The sequence below is a fragment of the Betta splendens genome, chromosome 6 (assembly GCF_900634795.4).
Source record: "Betta splendens chromosome 6, fBetSpl5.4, whole genome shotgun sequence".
Lineage (NCBI taxonomy): Eukaryota > Metazoa > Chordata > Actinopteri > Anabantiformes > Osphronemidae > Betta > Betta splendens.
The window spans coordinates 19,716,380-19,735,591 of record NC_040886.2 but is presented as its reverse complement, the minus strand read 5'-3'; the positions used below and the strand labels follow the sequence as shown (position 1 = coordinate 19,735,591).

Genomic DNA, 19,212 nt, shown 5'->3' with positions numbered 1-19,212 from the left:
ACAACAATAAGAATGCCTTTAGTCCCATAGTGGGCAAGTTGCATCTTACAAACACATATGTATCTATAAACAGAAATTAACAGATGCAGATACTGAGGTTGGTGGTGAACATTACACATTATGAATATGATACATTTCTGTAAATCTGTAAAAAATATTATGTATGTAACATTGCCTATTGTAGAGTGTGATGCAGGAAGGAGGAAGGATGTGTCTCTCCTTCGCATAGCGAGGGCCAATCAGTCTGCTACTGAAGCTGCTCTCTAGAGCAGACAGTGAGTCCTCCAGTGGGTGAGAATCCTGGTACATGATGGATGTCAGTTTAGTCAGGACCCTTCTCTCACCCACATCCTGCAGTGTTCAAAGTGGAGCCCAGGACAGGAAGGGAAGGGTCACAGCAAACTCGAACTCTTGAGGAGACAGTGTTTTGAGTCCAGTCTGTTTTATTACTCCTATAAAATGTATGTTCTCATAAGAACATACTTAGGACAAGGAAGCCACAGAACCACTAGAACTGTACCTGTACTACTAAATACTAGGAGACTCACCATCTTAGAAAGCTTATCCACTTCCTTTGTGGCGCTAATGATTTTCATTTCTGACTGTCCAGCTTTAATCCACATGCTGTTAGCCATTGTCACTGCACCATAACATCCTTCACCTCCACACCTGGTCTGACTGTCAGGGCCTAAACAGCCCAGGCCTCCACAAGAAGAGGATGAGCATGAGTCCTGACCAGCAGATGGACTGCCACAGATCTGTAACAAATGGGAACATTGCTCAGGCACCGCCAGGGACACCTCACAGACTACATAGAGGGATGGGTTAAGGAGACAAGGATGAGCCTGGGATGGCAAACAGTTTTTACCAGAGACAGAAAACACAAAAAGGAGAAACGAAAAGACAAAAAGACAGAAACCGGCAAAAGGAACACGGACGCACGCAAAAGGAAGCCACCACGAATTGTTGGCTTGATTACATGGAATCAAAAAAACTACTACGTTTGATTACATGGAATAGTAAACTACCAGCATACAGCATTTTGGACAGGACACTACTGTTTGCTTTGATTGTTTAGTTTCAGCGTAATCACCCAGCCTGCAGCTCCTCTGTGACATTCAAAATTACTTGCAAGAAAATCACCACTACAATAATTAAGGTTTACATTCACAAAAATGCAGAAAACAGCAATGATGCTGATCATTTATGAAGCAGCTCTGGCTTTATTAAGAAAGGTCCAAACAACTCATAGAATTGTACACGGAAGTGTACTTTACTTTGACTTTAGGTTCAAAGTTTTAGTAATATTGTCAACAGAGTCTCTTATGTGGTGTTGGGCTGTGTGGCTCAACTAAAACGCAAAGAAAACATGCTTTAAAGCCTCTTTCCTGTTTTGTTATTCCCTCAGTCAGTGAAACTGAATTCTACACACACATTTCTACACGTTTGCAATTGATTTTTTAAGGTGCTGCACATTTAACAGCTCTATTTCCACTGTGTTTCTTTTTATTCATTTCATACCCAGATTGGAGAATGCTGAGTATGTGTTGCATTTTTTTGCTCTGATTAACATGCGACAGACAGAATTTTTTAAAGTTTTTTGGGGTGAAACAAAAAAAAGCCAATGAATGTCTTAAATGTCTGAAACATCAAAAAACTGAACTAGCTAAAACAATGATATTACAAACGTTTCACTTCTTACTTGCACATGGTAGAATTACTGCCTTTAGAAAACAAGACTTAAAATAGACACCAAAGATGGTTAATGTTCAGAGACAATATTCAAAGCATAGTTTAAGTAGAAAGTTGAAGCTGCTGCATCTTCATAAACTGGACATGACAATAATAATGACTATTAAAAAATTAAAGAGCAGAGACTGGCGAAAACTACTAAACACTTGTCATCAAGAACTTAATTTTTTTTTTGAACTGCAGTCGTAATAAGTTGCATTTTCTATTTAACTTGGAAGAACCACTTGCTGAATATTTTGTAAATAGCCCAGTAGTTATTAACATTTGTATGTAGTAGTTACAGTACTTACAGTATCAGACTCATTTTCAAAACTGAAGCAGAAGTCAGTGGTTCCTGAAGGTTTATAAAGACTCAAAACTGCCAGTTCAGATGTGAGGTTCCTACCTTATGGCTTATCTGTGATAGATCCAAACTGTGCAGCTCTGCTGCCAGGTCATCCAGTCTCTGAGCATGGTCACTGTGTCTGCTCAGGAACGCTTCACTGCTATGGTTCAGTTGGTTTTCTATTAGTTGCCGTAGAGCAGCTGAGCTTTCAACTTCCCCGTTTGCATCCATTGTGGAGGCGTTAGCGCGGGCTTCTGCTGCCTGAGACTGTAGGTAGTACTTTGTCACACTGTCCGTAGCCCCTGGCAACAGACAGACCATAGACATACATCATACATACATCAACAACTTTGTAAAATTCAAGACATTTATTTTGGTCTAAAGTTTTGGCAGCGTAGCTGATATTGAACCATAATATATATTACATATAATATGTAATATATATATATATATACACACTAATGCCAAATGCTTTATCGTGAAAACTTGCTGACCACCAAGTTGGACTTCATGTGTTTCAGAAACCAGAGGGAAGTAAACAAGGCCTTCCTGTACCTCTGATGTCAGAGTTCTTTATGAACTCGACCTGATCAAGCAGGTCCCGAACCGTCTGCTCAAGTTTCTGAGAGTCTGACATGACAGAATCCAGTTTTCTCTCTGCAGCAGAGTCCTGGTCTTCTACCTGGACAAGAGTCTGTTCTGTGAGGTTCAACATGTGGGTTATGCCTCCCATCAAGTCACTGTAGGACAGAAAGAAAATCACAGGTGAGGATTTGCTTTATTCTTTTTTCAAATATATGATCACACTCCTAATGTTTTATTGAATGAATCCTCACCTGGCCTGATGGAGCAGGTGCTGGACCTCTGTCAGTGGTTGTGAAGCTGGATTCTGGCTCAAAAGGACCTGGATGTCTGCAATGCTTCTCTCCATGCTGTCAATGGTTTTCCTGTACGGTCCACTGACTCCATCGGCTTTGATGGCACTGACCTTGTTGACAAGGCGGTGTGTTCGGTTGGTCAGCTGACCAATGACATCATCCCACTCAGCAAAGCACTGGTGACAGTGGTGGCAGTCTGGGAACTTTCCAGAGAATCCACGGGTGCAGATGTTGCAGCGTGGTCCTGACACGCCGTCCACACACACACAGTGACCGCTGACTTTATTACACTGCAGCTGAACAATGCCACGAGGGTCGCAGTCACACGCTGGGGAGAGAAAATATTTTGTCAGATCTCTGTTTAGAGACACTGCCGCATCATTAAACAGAATTTTAATGAAGCTGCTCAGAACATAAGGTTCCACTTTAACACTGTCTTTACTGGACAACACATTAAACCCTTCATGGCTGTAGTTTCACAGAAAGCAACAGTAACTAAGCTAATAACCTTGCAATCGTTTAATGTTTTGGAAATACAGTTGCCCTTTGAAATGCTGTACAACCATCTCCCATCCTACTTTTTGCCAAACACACATCAACAGGAAGCACAGCACACAGGGATTTATTAAAATCCTCTTTTTCCTCTCCCCCATTGCCCCAATACTCCACCAAACCCTTTCAGTTCTGCTACACAAACAAAGTATGTTTCCACAGGTTTATGTAGGTTCTGCTGTGTAATAATTCAGAAAATTTATAAAAGTAATTACTGCAGGGATTTAAGAAGATAAAGTTACAGAATAATACAGCACCTACTGTACTACAACAGCACCCACTGTGTCACATGTGAATAATAGCACTCACTGTGTGACTGTGTTACTCACTTGTAATGAGGAGACCCTGTTATGCAACAGAAATGTAATAAGCACTACCAACAATATTAAAAATACAGTGTTTTACTGACCTAAATAAAACAGCAGAGGAGTGCATTCCTGCTGCAAACACTTGACCTAGAGTAACTCGACCTTGGAAAAGTAAAGTTTAGGGTGGGGAGCTGTACCGCCCAGAGAGAAAAAGGCGGAGCAAAAAGTGTCTTCACTTTATTTTGGGGTTATGATTGAGTAAAAATATAACAAAATAATGGTAAAAAACACCCTAAAAAGGTCAGGACTTGGTCACAGTGGCTCCTCTGAAGAAGAAGACAGTGAATCAGAGGAGGTTAGCTCCGTGGTATAACTCAGACATCCGCAGTCTAAAGCAAAGGACTAGACAACTAGAAAGACAGTGGCGTTCTAACAAAATAAATGTAAACTGCATTGCATGGAAGGACAGTCTAATGAAATATAAAAAAGCACTTTGTGCTGCTAGAAAAACACATTATTCCTCCCTAATTGAGGAAAACAAAAACAACCCCAGGTTTCTTTTCAGCACTGTAGCCAGGCTGACAAAGAGTCATAGCTGTGTTGAGTCTACTATCCTCTTAAATCTCAGCAGCAATTACTTTATGAATGACTTTACCAATAAAATCATCATCATTAGAAAAAACATTCAGCAGCGACTTCCTTCAAACGACAGAAAGCACTGTCTAGATCCATCAACTTTAAATTTATTAAATCCTCTGTCTTACCTAGACAGCTTCTTCCCTATAACTCATATGGAGTTAACCTCAATAATCAACTCTTCCAAGTCGTCCACTTGTCTTTTAGATCCAATCCCAACCAGGTTACTCAAAGAAGATCTACCTTTAATCAGCTCATCCATATTAAATCAAATCAACCAATCTTTACAACTAGGCTATGTACCACAGGCTTTTAAGGTGGCTGTGGTCAAACCTCTATTGAAAAAACCAACCCTTGACCCTGGACAACTAGCCAACTGTAGGCCCATTTCAAATTTACCCTTTATTTCCAAGATTCTGGAAAAAATCGTGGCTAAACAATTATCTGACCACCTTAGTGGGAATAACCTGTATGAAGATTTTCAGTCAGGATTTAGAAAACATCATAGCACAGAAACAGCTGTGGTTAGAGTCACTAATGATCTTCTATTAGCTTCGGACAATGGTCTAGTTTCTGTCCTTGTCCTGTTAGATCTTAGTGCTGCATTTGATACAATTGATTATCACATTCTATTACAGACACTAGAACATAGAATCGGGATTAATGGAACAGCATTGGGATGGTTTAAATCCTATTTGTTGAACAGATTCCAGTTTGTTCATGTTAATGATAAATTCTCCACACGCACAAGGATTAGCTATGGAGTTCCACAGGGTTCTGTGCTGGGTCCAATTCTGTTTAGCTTATACATGTCTCCTCTAGGTGAGATTATTAGAAAGCATTCTATTAATTTTCATTTTTACGCAGATGATACTCAGCTATACATGTCCTTGGAACCAAATGAAACAGATCAACTAGTCAAAATTCAGGGTTGTTTAAAAGACATCAAATCCTGGATGTCCCAAAACTTCCTTCAACTAAACTCAGATAAAACCGAGATTCTTATTGTTGGGCCTAAAAATCTGAGAGAGACACTATTAAGTCAGATAGCCACCCTGGATGGCATAACATTAGCTTCAGATTCTACTGTGAGGAACCTTGGTGTCATGTTTGACCAGGATCTCTCTTTTACATCATACATTAAACAAATCTCCAGAACCGCCTACTTCCATCTTAGAAATATAGTTAAAATCAGAAGCATTCTCTCTCAGAGCGATGCAGAGAAACTGATCCATGTATTTGTTACCTCTAGGCTGGACTACTGTAACTCCTTACTCATAGGATGTCCTAACAGCTCCTTAAAAAGCCTACAGCTTATTCAAAATGCTGCAGCCAGAGTTCTGACAGGACTTAGAAAGAGAGATAGGATAGAATTTAAAATTCTCCTACTCACCTACAAAGCTCTCTCTCTCTCCCATTAGAGAGGGAGTTTTTCCTCTCCACTGTTGCTGTCAAATTAAATGCTTGCTGTATGTGGGATTTGTTGGGTTTAGTTGTGTGAGGTTTTAAACCTTACTTTGTAAAGTGCCTTGAAATAGCTTTGTTGTGATTTGGCGCTATATAAATATAATTTAATTGAATTTTTTGTGACCTGGCCGCCTGGACTTTTGGAATTTTGGGACTTTCAAACTTTGGGAATTTACTAATTTTATGGAACCTTATCTATTACTATGAATAATTTAGCTTTTCACCTTTTAATCATTTTCTAGAACCTTTCTACTGTGGATTTTGTTCATTTTCCTTCCTTTTGGCATTCATCATTTAATCTCTGGTTTAAGTTATATATTTTGAATTTTATCATTTGAAGAAATTATCATTTCTGAAATAAAAATTTACATCTATGTGATTTATAAAAGCTCAGTCAGATTGAAATACAAAATTTAAAGGCTTCACTATCAAACACGACAGTTCTAGATGGTTTTACAGCAGTGAGCGACTGCTTCATTGGGTAAACCTGCAGCGTCAAATTCAAACCAATACAGCAAGACTTTACAAGTTGTAATAAAATATAAAATCTCATCATCTCCTTACATTATTCATTTTATTACAACTTGTAATGTAAGGAGATGATGAGACTTTACAAGTTGTAATGAAAAGAATAATGTAAAGAGATGAGGAAACTTTACTCTAATACAACGCAATACTGCGAGGCCATTGTTGCATGTTAAATCACCTTCAGAAGACATACATACCATGGCACTGAATCTCAGGGTCTCCCCAAAACATCGCTCTACACTCACTGCATGTTCTTCCTCCAAAGCCAGGCTTACAGGAGCACTGCCCACTAATCTGTAAACATGACAAATTCATATTTAAAAAACTGGAGACAGGACAAACTCCTGTTCGACCACACAGTGACAAAGTACTACATGTCAGTGGTTTTACTTTACTGAAACACATTTTTGAAATAATTGCTCATTACCTCACTGCAGGATGTCCCAATGGAGTGCTGAGGATTGCAGTCACAGGTCTGACAGCCGTGACCACTCGCCATGTTCCAGGTGTCAGGTGCACAGTGGTCGCAGTGTTGACCAATCACGTTGGGGAGGCAGCGACACTGGCCATTGGTGCGATTACAGTGACAGTCTCCAGATGTTGGACAGGTGGACGACTCACTGCCCAGAGGGTTGCACACACATTCTGGACAGTTAACAAACTTCAGTTAGTGTTTAAATCAAAAATGTCCAAGGCATTCAATTATTTAAAACCTGAAACTTATTTATCAACTGACTCAACCAATTAAAATCGTTTTCCCACCTTTGATAAAAACTATTTCATTGTTTTCATTGCACTGATCATCCGGTGGCTGACCAATAAACTACTCACTCTTGCAGTCCTGGAGCAGAGCATTGCCGTAGTAACCCAGCTTGCAGTTCTGGCAGGTAAGGCCCTCGCTGTGGTACAGGCAGCGCAGGCACTCGCCTGATCGAGCATCACAAGACTCTGGGTCCAGCACATCAATGTTGTTGTTGCACTGACACGGTTGGCACTGCCCCCCAGCCTCCCTGGGGCTTCCATAGTAACCAGATGAGCACTCGTCACAGCGAGCTCCTAGACCGGTAACAACAAGTTACTGCAGCAGACACGCCAACCCTAGCACATCAATATTTACTACGTGAAACTGCTCTTACAGTTTCAAGCTGTCGTTTGCTCAAGTCATAGTTTGCTAGTGTGGGTTTCAAATATTTCAAACAGTTGAAAAATATTTATTTTAAATATAAAATAAAAAAACAAAATCTTAATTCTAAACTGGTCTTTCTGGAACTTTAGCCTGAGAAATGCAGTTAGTTAGTTAGTTAGTTAGTTAGTACATAGATAGATGAAATAAGGTTTTTGATGGGAGACTCCATCAGCAGCTGGTTCCTGCTCTAATGACAGACCTCCTCAGCTAAATCACACAGCTGCTGTTCTTTTAATCACACACTTCTCGCCTTTGCAGGTGTTTGTTTCATTTACAGAGAACCTGAGGCTAAACTTACAACACATAAACTCTGCCTCTGACACTGCAATTAAAATTAAGTTCCTACCTTTGTATCCTGTCTTGCAGACACACGTGACCTGGTGAGAGGCGTCATTGTAACAACTTGCTGCAAACTGCCGCAGACTACCAGGACCATCAGGACACCTGCACGGTCGACAGTGATCGCCTGACCCCAGGACTGGGTCACCATAATATCCCTCCAAACACCTGAGCACGAGTTGAAGATGTGAAAAAACAAATTGGGCCTACTAACAAAGTTACTCAGACCAAGTACTCTACCTCTCACAGGAATGTCCTGTGCTGTGGTCTCTGCAGGCAATGCAGCGTCCGCTGTGGGGGTCACACTCTTCTGCATGTCCATTGCAGGAACAGGGTCGACAGGTGGGGAAGCCCCAGTGGCCCGGCAAACATTGTTCACATTGACGGCCAAATGCTCCAGACACACAGACACAGTGGCCACTCAGCTGATCACAGAATGGGTTGTTGGAACCCTGAAGGTCGCAGTCACATGCTGCACAAACAGTTTATAAAAAGGAGATGGTTGGTTTCTCCTGCATCTAATCACTAATTAGTATTCATTTCTACGTAATGCATGTATGTATGTATAATTAGGTTGGGTCCTAACCTTTGCAGCCTGTGGGTCCAAATTGAAACGTACCAGGAGCACATCTGTCACAATTTCTGCCAACCACATTGGGGCGACACTGACACTGACCACCACTGGGGTCACAAACTGTGCTGAGCGAGCCCTGAGGATCACACTGGCATTCTGAGAAATAAAGTCCAAGACCGGAACAAGATCAGCAGCAACATTTAAAAGATTCCTATCTAACAGTCCTATCTGTTCTTTAAATGAACAAGACTACTAATTTTTTTTACTAACTAATGGCAGAGTTTGCTACTGAAACCCTGCCATTACCCAGACTCTGGGACCAAGAGGAGCACACTGAGGCCCTCCTATGTTTCAGGACAGGCTCCAGATCTTCTGGGGGAAGTTACTCTGCAGATATAAATACCATTTCTACAATGTGATCTTATTAATCCCTGTGTTCTGGTTTACCTTTAGCCCCCTGATGCAACATGGCAGAGATGCTGAAGATGAAGTTCCTGCAAATGTCAGTCACTGGTGTCTTGACAACACTCTGGCTGCTCTCCAGACAACGATAACGCAGAAACGCTTCCCAGCCGCTGTTCCTGCTGGAGTCTCCTCCTTCTGAGGCTGTAAAGATCTCCAGGTTCTTACAGTGAGGCATTAAGACAATCTGAGGAGGAAACAGACGTGTCAAGATTATTACATCACTCTACTTAACAAAATCATAGAGCTACACTGTAAAGACATAAATAACGTCACTCTCCAGCCTCAGAGTAATGTTGAAAAATCTCTGCTGACATAAAGCATTTAAGGTTATCATATTTCATTTTCACTGTTTCCTCACCGAGTCAATCAGCGTGTATGGAGATTGGACATCACTGAGGGCTGAGTACAGAGGCAGACTCAACCGCACGGTGTAGTTCAGACCCAATTCAAAACAAACTGGCCTGGGAAGTACCACATACCTGGGGAGACAGAGTCCACTCAGTTGTAATTTCTTATTTACGTCTAGTCATTTACATTAATTTACAGAAATGATATTGTCAGAGAATTGATATTTTAAAGTAATTACAGTTAAACTTAGGGTTTCAGTGGCTAAAGCTTGGATGTTAGCAGCTAGCTGTTGCCATGACAGCCATTCCATTACATGAAGTCTTGGTATTCCAGTAAGAGGGAACACTGCACAGCTTGGTAGACAGAGCTGTAGATTCTGTTGTTAACATCACGGGTTTTTCTATTAATGGAGTTGGCAGTGACATTCATTGTGTTGGGCAGGAAGAGAGCATCATCAAACCACACACAAACACACACACACAAAAACACGATGTTGACATGATCAGTGTGTAAATTAAAACTAGCCAAATATGAACTTTTGACAGAGTTACCTTGAGCCTGGGTGAAGTGAAATCATTTGGTTGTCATCGTCAGGTACCGTGTTAACACAACGGCTGTCTGCTCTGATTGGTCCAGATCTCATCACAGTCATCAGAACCTCCTCCCATTGGTCAGGGAGCTGCAAGATGACCAAACAGACTAAATTATTCTCTTCTTCTGTTGAGGATATTATACGTCGGTTGAACCAACCATCATAGTTATAATTACCATTAGACCCCTGTATTGAATAATTTTCAACATTCCTTTTGTTTAGAAACTTTATTCTTCTGCTGTGACCAATAGACAAAAGTTTAATGTTTTGATGTAATGAGGACCATGGAAGCCCCTCTAGTACTGCATCAGATGAACATGACTCTCCAATCAATCACATTACGTCAAAGAGATCGATTGAATATTTTTTTTACATGTCAGTTTATAATTCATGGTTTCTCTTCTGGCTAATAATTATTAGTTATGCAAATGGTTTAAAATTCGGCTCATTTAGTTTCCAATACATATATACCATTTGGCTGCATCATGGCCACTTTTTGTCACTTAAATGAATGAAATATATATTTTCCTAATTATTTTCTTTCGTAACAATGTTACATCTATGTAGACTACAGTACCTGAGGCTCATAGCGGATGAGGATATCATACTCCATAGAATAAGGGAGATTATCCACAGAGAACTCCAGGAAGGCCCCCTCTGGCACATTGACCAGGCCAATACCAGTCCAGGTGGGAGTACGGTCTTGAGGGTGGGGACGTGGGACTACTGTCACTCCCTGAAAGAAATGGTCGTGAACCATGTGTAGAAAGGAGAAACCAAATCATCCAGTTATAGTCTGTCAAACCATTTTCAGGTTCTCTTTACTCACTGGTCCAAACTTAGCATCTTCTGCCTCATACGTGTAGTGATCCAGAGCAATGAAGTAGAAACCAGATTCGACCTGGTCACAACGACGACCAAACATGTGATCTCTGCAGACACACTGACCACTCAGCTGATCACATCTGCACAACCACAGAAAATGAAAGACGTTCAGAGAAAAAGCAACAAACACATGAAAGACTGCAAACAGTAAAATATAAACTATAATATAAAACAAAACTGTCCCCTGTTAAAGAAAAAAATGTAAATGTGGTCCACTAAATATCTGATCCATCTGTGAATGACTTCATCAGTGATCATTAGATTTAGTCTCAGTAAACCTGGCTGCAGAAGGACACATATGTTAGATTGAACATGTCGACTCCACCAAATCACATCAACTATAATGTTTGTAGAAGCTCAGGTCAAGGAGGAGAAGCAGCATCTATAACTCAGGCCTATAAATTACTCCTAGACAGAAACAGTGAGTCTTTCTCTCAGTCACTGGAAAACTAACCCTGCTTCTGGAGGGTCAGCATAGACCCACAGGTCTAGTTCTGCAGCGACAGCAGAGTAAGACTGAAAAGCTCTATTCAGCTTAATGGACACATCTCTTTAAATCAGCATGTAGCATGAAATCAGGATTTCATTTTCTTCTCTAGGAGTTACTTTTATTTTTAAAAAGAAACTTAAAGCCTATAACCTTGCTGAGGTCTCAGCTGGATGTGAACCTACCGGTTGTGGATGGCGCCTCCGTGGTCACAATCACAGGGCCGACAGCCATCCATGTCGTTACTGAGCCCCCAGTGTTCAGGCTGCAACACACCAAAAAATGGTTTGGCTTTTTGGATTCACAGTTACTGTATTTACCTGGTTTTATTTAAAACAGCGCCAAGCGGGATGCAATCCGTTATTACTGCACAAACACTGCATTACCGACTGCACACAGGAAGCCGTAGTAGCCTCTGCTGTTTATGACTTGGCCGCTCTTGCTACTTCTCTGTTTGTACCTCCATCAACTGCTGTTAACACCAGTACAACATCGTATGGTCCAGTCTGACCAGAGACTAATACCCTCTTCACAAGTGCTTGATCTACTGCTGTACACATTTGTGTCTAAAACGTTAAACATACCATGCACTGGTCACAGTCTCGACCTGTCGCCAAACGTTTACAAAAGCAACTTCCTGTTTCACTGTCACAGGGATTTCCTCCAGGAAGGGTACCAACGGGGCTGCAGCTACATGCTGCAACAACCCAGGAAAAAGAAACAAACAAAAAAAAAAACAAAACACAGGAACAGAGTTATAAATTTCACACACACACACAAAAAGTGGAACTCTCACTTAAAACACTTTCCCCCTTTGTAGAAGTTTTGCATCTTCTGCTTAGACATGCAATGTTTTGCTGCAGGTGTTGTGGATGTTGTGTAGCATTTTGTACCTTTGCATCCTTCCGGCTCATCACTTAGTCCATAATGTGCTGGCTTGCAGCGCTCACAGCGTTCCCCCTCTACATTGATTTTGCAGCGACACTGTCCAGCAATTAGACCGAGTTGGATGTTGGTTGTCCCATCACAGATTCCTCCATTCAGGGAACCCAGTGGATCACAGTTACAGGCTGCATTGGAAATTCAATTTAATTTTATTTATATAGCGCCAAATCACAACGTTATCGCAAGGCACTTTACAAGGTTAGATTTGCCTTGACCGGTTGGGGTGATGGGATAGACAAAGAAAGAGATAAGACTTTATTAATCCCACAATCTGAAAATTCTTTTGTTTTCAGCAGCAGGGAAACATAGAAGACATCAGACAAACTAGAATGAAATAGGACAGACAGCAGTATTGACTGTACAAAAAAAATATATAAATCATGTAATTTAAATAAACACAAGTAAACTTTACACAAAAAAGCAGGCAGGATGGTTGGACCAGAGGATGGACACAGGTAAGATGGTTGGACCAGGGACCAGTGTGTCAGCTTCTCAAACCTGAACAGGGGGCTGGTTTCACAGGAGGAGCTTGGTAGCAAACAGCTCTGTCTCCCATTCTACATTTAAAGACTATGGAAACCACAAGTAGTCGAGCGCTCTGAGAACAAAGCATTCTCAAATTGACTGAGTTGAGTTTTAAATTAAAGATTGTAGCAATCAGTGTGAGGTGAACCAAAGGAACAACCATAAAACCCTCATCAGGCCATTTTCCAACAAATCTACATATTTTCTGTCGAAACAACCAAGAGCAAGACCACTACTGCTGCAGTGAGAGTCTAGTACAAAGTAATTAATATGACCTAGGTGAAGATTAATGAGTTAAAAAGATGATTTAAATAGTTTAGAAACTGTATGTTTCTAGTTAATTACTGTGCTGCTTAACTTTTCCTCCCAATGAATACACCAACATATTAACATACTATTACTTTACTTAAGTCTCTTCATGGTTTCTGCCTTCCTACTGACAGAACTCTAGGTTCACATCAAACTAACTGTACCATTTTCAGAAAAAACATCTCTCTTTAGTGTCTGATTTAGAGTAGATGCATTTTTTTAATCACTATATAAGGCAGATGATGGAGGCAGATGGCTGCCCATCCAAGCGTGGTTCTCCTGGAGTTTGGTTTTGTTTCCTCAGTTTCTTAGTCCTGGAATTTGCTGGGTTTTCTATAAGATTCAGATTTGTATTTTATAAAACCAGTACCAATTAAAATGAAATGAACCGGACAGATCTAATTAGTTTGGACAAAGAGATCTCAGTTGAAGACTCACGTTGGCAGATGTTGGGGTCCCTGATGTCTTTCTCTGGATGCTGATAAAAAAATGGTTTACACTGCTCACAGTTGTTTCCGCCAGTGTTGTGTAGGCAGCTCTCACAAACTCCTCCACTGACATTTCCGGAGGCCACAAACAAGGCCATGTCAAAGTGACACGAGTCCGAGTGATGGTTACAGTTACACTCTGCAGACACCACAGAAGAATTCGAGAATATGATCAAACAAAGAATTAAAGTAGTGAAGTAAAATTCTTCAGGTTTTTGCAGCTGTAGCAGCTCAAAATAACTACTGATCAAAAATTTACAAATAAGACAAGTTCATCCTGCCTGGATTTGTATTTTACTATAGACACCTCTACACAACTAGACCAGCTCAGACCAGTGTGACCATACTCTTGCAGGCATTGGTGTTTCGTCCTTCAGCAGGTCTCCAAGGAAGGTCATGGTGGAAATCCTGACACTGCTCACAGTTCAGACCCTTGGTGTTATGGTTACACATGCAATGACCATGGACCTAAGGACACAACATTGAGTTCCTTATACAGCTGCATCTCTGACTTGTGTAAGGTCTAATACAGACGTGTACGGAACTGGAGCTAAAAAAGTAACTGAAGTGAATTTCATTAGACATGTAGTGACCCAAATCAACGTTGTGAAAACTTCTGAAAAGCTGATGACAAACCAAACGAGCAAAAACCTGGTGATTTGATATACCAATCTACCCCTTCAGGACTTACCATGCCCTCCATGGTCTGGCCAGTTCCCTGGACAGGGGCACACTCTGAGGCATGTCCATAGCAGAAGCAGTTTCCACGGACCACCATGTCATAGATGGAATAGTAGTACTTCTCTTTGATCTCGACACGAGAGTCAAGAAGGTTGTCACCAAGTGTATGCAGTTTAGTGAACTTAATCCGCAGGTTGGTGATCTTCAGCAAATCTGTCCATGAAAAGAATTGATAAAGAATGAAAGACGTTAAACAGGAATGGGCCAAACAAAATGTACAGTTAAAAACATACTTTGAATTCTGGGGCTGTAAGGGTCTTCAATCCTGAACGCTGGATCCAGAACTCTGAAAATCACCTAAAGCAAGAAATAGAATTGTAAAAACAGCTTACATACTGATGACATCACAGTGATAGTCAAGTAGAGTTTCATGTTGGTGATGGATAAAGGAAGGATGTGTTCAGTGAACACACACACACACACACACACACACACACACACACACACACACACACACACACACACACACACACACACACACACACACACACACACACACACACACACACACACACACACACACACACACACACACACCTAGCTAAACAGCAGTAAGTCAGAGTGCTGCAGGAAGAACCAGTTGCCACAGTACCTCTCCCTCTGTGGACGGCTCGATGTCGGAGTAACGCGAGTCACAAATAACATCATCAACCTTCTGCATTGGACCCTGAGAGACAAGGGGAAAAGACGTTTCGCAGTCGTACGCAAAGTACCGATAAACCTGCCATGTTTTCCCAAAGTCAGCCGATCGCTCGATCACCATGGCAGCAGGACGAAAAGTCTGAGGAAGGAAAAAACCTTGTGTCAACAATCTGCTCACGCCTCAGAGCATCAACACACAGGTAAGCAGGTAACTCACCTTAAAGGTCATTATGAGATGTGTGAAGTGGAACTCAGCCTCCAGGTTGAGCTCAACAGTGACATTCTCCAGACCTGGAATTGCCCCAAAAGAAAGTTTTAGCCATAGTAAATCTGTAGATCCTTGTGAATGTGTTAAACCTACTGTACAGAGAAAGAAAATAGCAATTACTCAACAACCAGCAGGGTACATAATCCTGGTTGTTCCACCTGACTTTGATGTGTGCCATTAGGGCCACCTGAGCTCTACCTGGGCTGTCAAGAAAAAAACTTCTTCTTTGGGAGGCCACTTAGGTTCATTGCCAAAAAACTAAGTCACAACGAAACGTAATCACGTAATTCCTACATCTTTAACTACATCAACACAAAATCGTTCTTTTCATCTGAACCTTTCACACCATGTCTCACCATTTTCAGACTGCCACCATGTCTTTAGTCTATTAGGAGCGAAGGTGGTGACCACGTTTTCAATACGATGGCTGCTCGTCTGATTGGCCAGTTCGTTGTATGGAGCCACAGAGTCACACACAAAACATTTCTTCTCCTCCTGGTTTATTGAGAGAGGGGAGAGACACAGGAATAGGTGGAAAGGGTTAATGGGGTCTAAATTCTTCAGATTCTTTTCTGCTGCCAAAAACTGTCACTTCCTGTTTAAAAGTAAAAGTTTTTTTACTGTGCTCAGTCTCACAGTTCTCACAGTTCATTTCATTTAATTCTTGATAATGCAGTTCTGGATTGAGTAGTTTTTAAAAACACGTGATTCTTTCCTTAATAACTGCAAAAACATTACAGAAAACCAAAACGGAGTGTGTCATGTCCTGCTCTGATTGAGGCTACTTCATTTAATTTCTATTAAGTGACCACACATCTGCACTGTCTACTAGGTGTGGGTGGATCAATCCTAAAAATCGATAATGTCGATACCAAAGCTAGTATTGATATCGATCGAAACCCCGACAAAAATATAAATTCTTTGGTTAAATTTTTACTCCTCCGCACTGCTGCTGTTGTTTTCAAAGATGGGACCTAACTATCTTGTCTGTTTGCATCTTTAAGTGCCTGTGTGTAAGCGGCATGCCTGCGTCTGCATGCCAGAGCAAAGCAGACACACACCAGCCCCCCACCTCTTGCTTTGAGATCTCACGTGACTCAGCGTCTCAGGCCAGCAAGGAAACAAGCAGGAGGACACAGACGAAGAAGAAGGATGGAAGCAGGAAAAAGTAGCAGGGTGTGGTTATATTTTCAAGCCGAAAATGAAACAACGGCAACCTGTACAAACTACAAAAAGGCCGTTAAATACAGTGGCAACACCACCAATGTATATTATATATTTATTTTAACTGTTAAACCTTGTCAATTTAAAACAAAAACACCTGAAAGTCATGAAAATGTATTTATATTTAATAATGCATTAATTGTCAAAAAGTATCAGTATCGATCTTGGCAATACTGGTCCAGTATTTACTTGGTATCGGATCAACTCCAGTATCGTTGCAGTATCGCCCAACCCTACTGTTTACACACAGAACAAATTGATTGCTCTGAAAAGAACCAGCTTCAGAACTGAGCTTGTCCAGACTAAATGCTGAATGAAGTATGCTGAGGAACATCTGGACCGTGTTCTTATAAGGAATAGATGCTGCTACAGGTACTGGGACCAATATCTTGGTCTGCATGAAATAATTTCAGCATACGCCTGAAGGTTACGTGTTTTACATTTTTCTATTGTCATTCATTGGCATTTACCTGCAGGTGACTGACTATGCAGAAGGGTTCTGGCCATTTCTGACCACAGGTGGAGGTGGATGACAGCTGATGGGCACGGCCAATTAGAAGATCTCCTGTTGCAGGGTAACAGCTGCCCTCAGTGCAGACGTCATTGAGCTCAGGGAGACTGAGGTGGTTCGTGGGCCCATCCAAAGAGTCCTGAGCATAGCTAAACACCTGTAGGGCTGAAAACGGGGGCTTTATTGTAAAGATTGAAACTAATGTTTTTATTCAGAAATCAAAAAGGACAAGTTTGTCCCACCCACAGTTTTAATTGAAAAGTGGTTGATGCTTGAATTGAACTCATCATCACATACAGTAGGCAATAATCGACTAGTTTTAACATTTGCTCAGAGACGAGATAAAAGTTGCGATGGACGAGCTTAAAAACCGATAACTGTTTTATGCTGCATTTTAGACCAAGCTACAAACTACACTTTATAAAAATATTTCAATAATCACTTTGACTCCGAGTCGAATTTGGAGTTAAATCTAACAGGTCCAGAACGGTTTGTTCCATTTTTGTCCAGATGCCTTAAAACCTGAATTCAATCTGCAAAAAGTCGCGTTCACACAAAGCTTGCAAATTTGCGCTTTGACCCAGACTGGTAAGTTCTGATTAGATCCACCTGGTTTAGTTAAACTTGATTGAAACAAACAAACGTGATCTTAGACTCACCGAACAGAACCGCGAGCTGCAACATGCTGCTGATCCGGTTCACAGTCCTCCAACAACTGGCAATCCAAGCAGATCCGAACTGAATACTAGGAACCTCGCAGGCCGTCTGAGCTCGCAGACTAGCGGAACGTTTAAGATCCCACACCGTCAGACCTGGTCGCTCACCGGCGACCTCACCTCAACACGAACCATCCGCCCGTACTTTCGAAATAAAACGGTTTCTCATACTTGGGCGAACTTCCGTTATTTCAACGGAAATAACAAAAAACCTTTACGTACTTTTGTGTAACTTTTAAATGTCGACTAAAACGTCAAATTTCATTTATTAACGTGTTCGTCTGGCAATCATGTCTATTATTTTTTAGCCTGTCAAGAAATGTTTTTTGACTTTGTGTCCCACAAAAATACAAACTAACAAATTTCCATTTCATTTTTACTGCCAATTAGAAAGTATTAAACATTTGTAAATGTAAAAATGTAAATACAATATTATTTAAAAGTAAAACAAAAAAAAAATGCACCTTTAGGCTGGTGCCTTTATTTTGAAAGGAGAACTGTCTGACTTGCTTTTTTTTTCTTGCTTTTTTGTCTTTGTCTCTTTCATCTTCCTCAAGTTAACCCCATGTAAACAGATCTCCACAGTTCAGTGGTTAACGGAACTAAAAGATTTAAATGCTATCTTAAATGTTACTCTGTGTAAGTGGGTTGCTTCTTTTGGGTCCACAGGGTTTCCTTTTTCAACACAATGTAAAGGATATTAACACAATCCTCTTACTTAAAGCTGAGCAGGAATGAGCAGCAGATCGTTATTGATTGGCTGGTTACTACTTTTATTTGTTTGACATTAATAGTGTTTTTTGTGCAAACATTTAAAATGTTTCGCCTGTTCAGCTGACCCCCCTCCCCCCAGGGTTCACAAACAAAGACATTCCTAAGACCCCCAGCCCCCACAGCTAAACCTCACCTGCAACAACAGAGGATGTGTGTGTGTGTGTGTGTGTGTGTGTGTGTGTGTGTGTGTGTGTGTGTGTGTGTGTGTGTGTGTGTGTGTGTGTGTGTGTGTGTCCTATTGAGGGTGTTGGAGATACCGACCCCCCCACCTGAACATCTAAAAGACTCAGTGTGTGGGCTGTGGACGTGTGGGGGCCTGCGGAAAAAAGTTCTCAGCAGATCACAGTGTTATTTGTCAGAGTGAGGACAAACATTAAGAAGTGATGGGAACAAACGCTGGCCTTTTATCTGCAGCTGTTTGTCCAGATGGTTTTAATCTCGATTCAGTCTGTCCTGAAAATAAAATTTGCTTTCCAGAGACTGTGATTTGTGGGAGTAATCCAACTTCCTGATCCACTGGGAGAAAATAAAATAAATCCCATGTGTGTGACACATATGTTTCACACAACATTCCTCAGTAGAAGGCTTGGTGCATCAAACCAGAGCAACACAACGAAACAGATGATACTTCACAATAAAGACTTTGTTTCCCACTGTGGAATTTGTTTTTGTTCTTTTTTTTTTACACTCTTTTAACCTGAGTGGATCAATTAGAAAAACACTCTGCAGCCAGCCAAACAGAAGATC

The 19,212-nt window shown here is 41.1% G+C and overlaps 1 protein-coding gene across 2 annotated transcripts in view; it reads right to left on the bottom strand.

Moving 5' to 3' along the window:
• Positions 1-17,858, bottom strand: part of lamb1a (laminin, beta 1a) — a 21,282-nt gene extending 3,424 nt beyond the window's left edge. Inside the window, exons 1-27 of one of the 2 annotated variants that reach the window (XR_008694965.1) lie at positions 17,635-17,858; positions 16,935-17,140; positions 15,597-15,735; positions 15,190-15,263; positions 14,923-15,111; positions 14,564-14,627; positions 14,281-14,483; positions 13,937-14,057; positions 13,540-13,728; positions 12,216-12,392; positions 11,907-12,019; positions 11,508-11,587; positions 10,780-10,915; positions 10,528-10,686; positions 9,910-10,037; positions 9,369-9,489; positions 8,993-9,194; positions 8,558-8,701; positions 8,212-8,443; positions 7,979-8,139; positions 7,278-7,502; positions 6,874-7,091; positions 6,644-6,740; positions 2,914-3,283; positions 2,633-2,817; positions 2,138-2,379; positions 549-758 (exon numbers count right to left, since the gene is read on the bottom strand). Coding sequence is in view for 1 of the 2 variants with exons in the window: in XM_029153984.3 (XP_029009817.1) it covers positions 549-758; positions 2,138-2,379; positions 2,633-2,817; positions 2,914-3,283; positions 6,644-6,740; positions 6,874-7,091; positions 7,278-7,502; positions 7,979-8,139; positions 8,212-8,443; positions 8,558-8,701; positions 8,993-9,194; positions 9,369-9,489; positions 9,910-10,037; positions 10,528-10,686; positions 10,780-10,915; positions 11,508-11,587; positions 11,907-12,019; positions 12,216-12,392; positions 13,540-13,728; positions 13,937-14,057; positions 14,281-14,483; positions 14,564-14,627; positions 14,923-15,111; positions 15,190-15,263; positions 15,597-15,735; positions 16,935-17,140; positions 17,635-17,659 (4,410 nt within the window). In the remaining variant the exon portion in view is untranslated. The remainder of the gene's footprint in view (positions 1-548; positions 759-2,137; positions 2,380-2,632; positions 2,818-2,913; positions 3,284-6,643; positions 6,741-6,873; positions 7,092-7,277; positions 7,503-7,978; positions 8,140-8,211; positions 8,444-8,557; positions 8,702-8,992; positions 9,195-9,368; positions 9,490-9,909; positions 10,038-10,527; positions 10,687-10,779; positions 10,916-11,507; positions 11,588-11,906; positions 12,020-12,215; positions 12,393-13,539; positions 13,729-13,936; positions 14,058-14,280; positions 14,484-14,563; positions 14,628-14,922; positions 15,112-15,189; positions 15,264-15,596; positions 15,736-16,934; positions 17,141-17,634) is intronic. The other variant, XM_029153984.3, reaches the window with a different exon arrangement.
• Between the last annotated feature and the right edge of the window lie 1,354 nt (positions 17,859-19,212).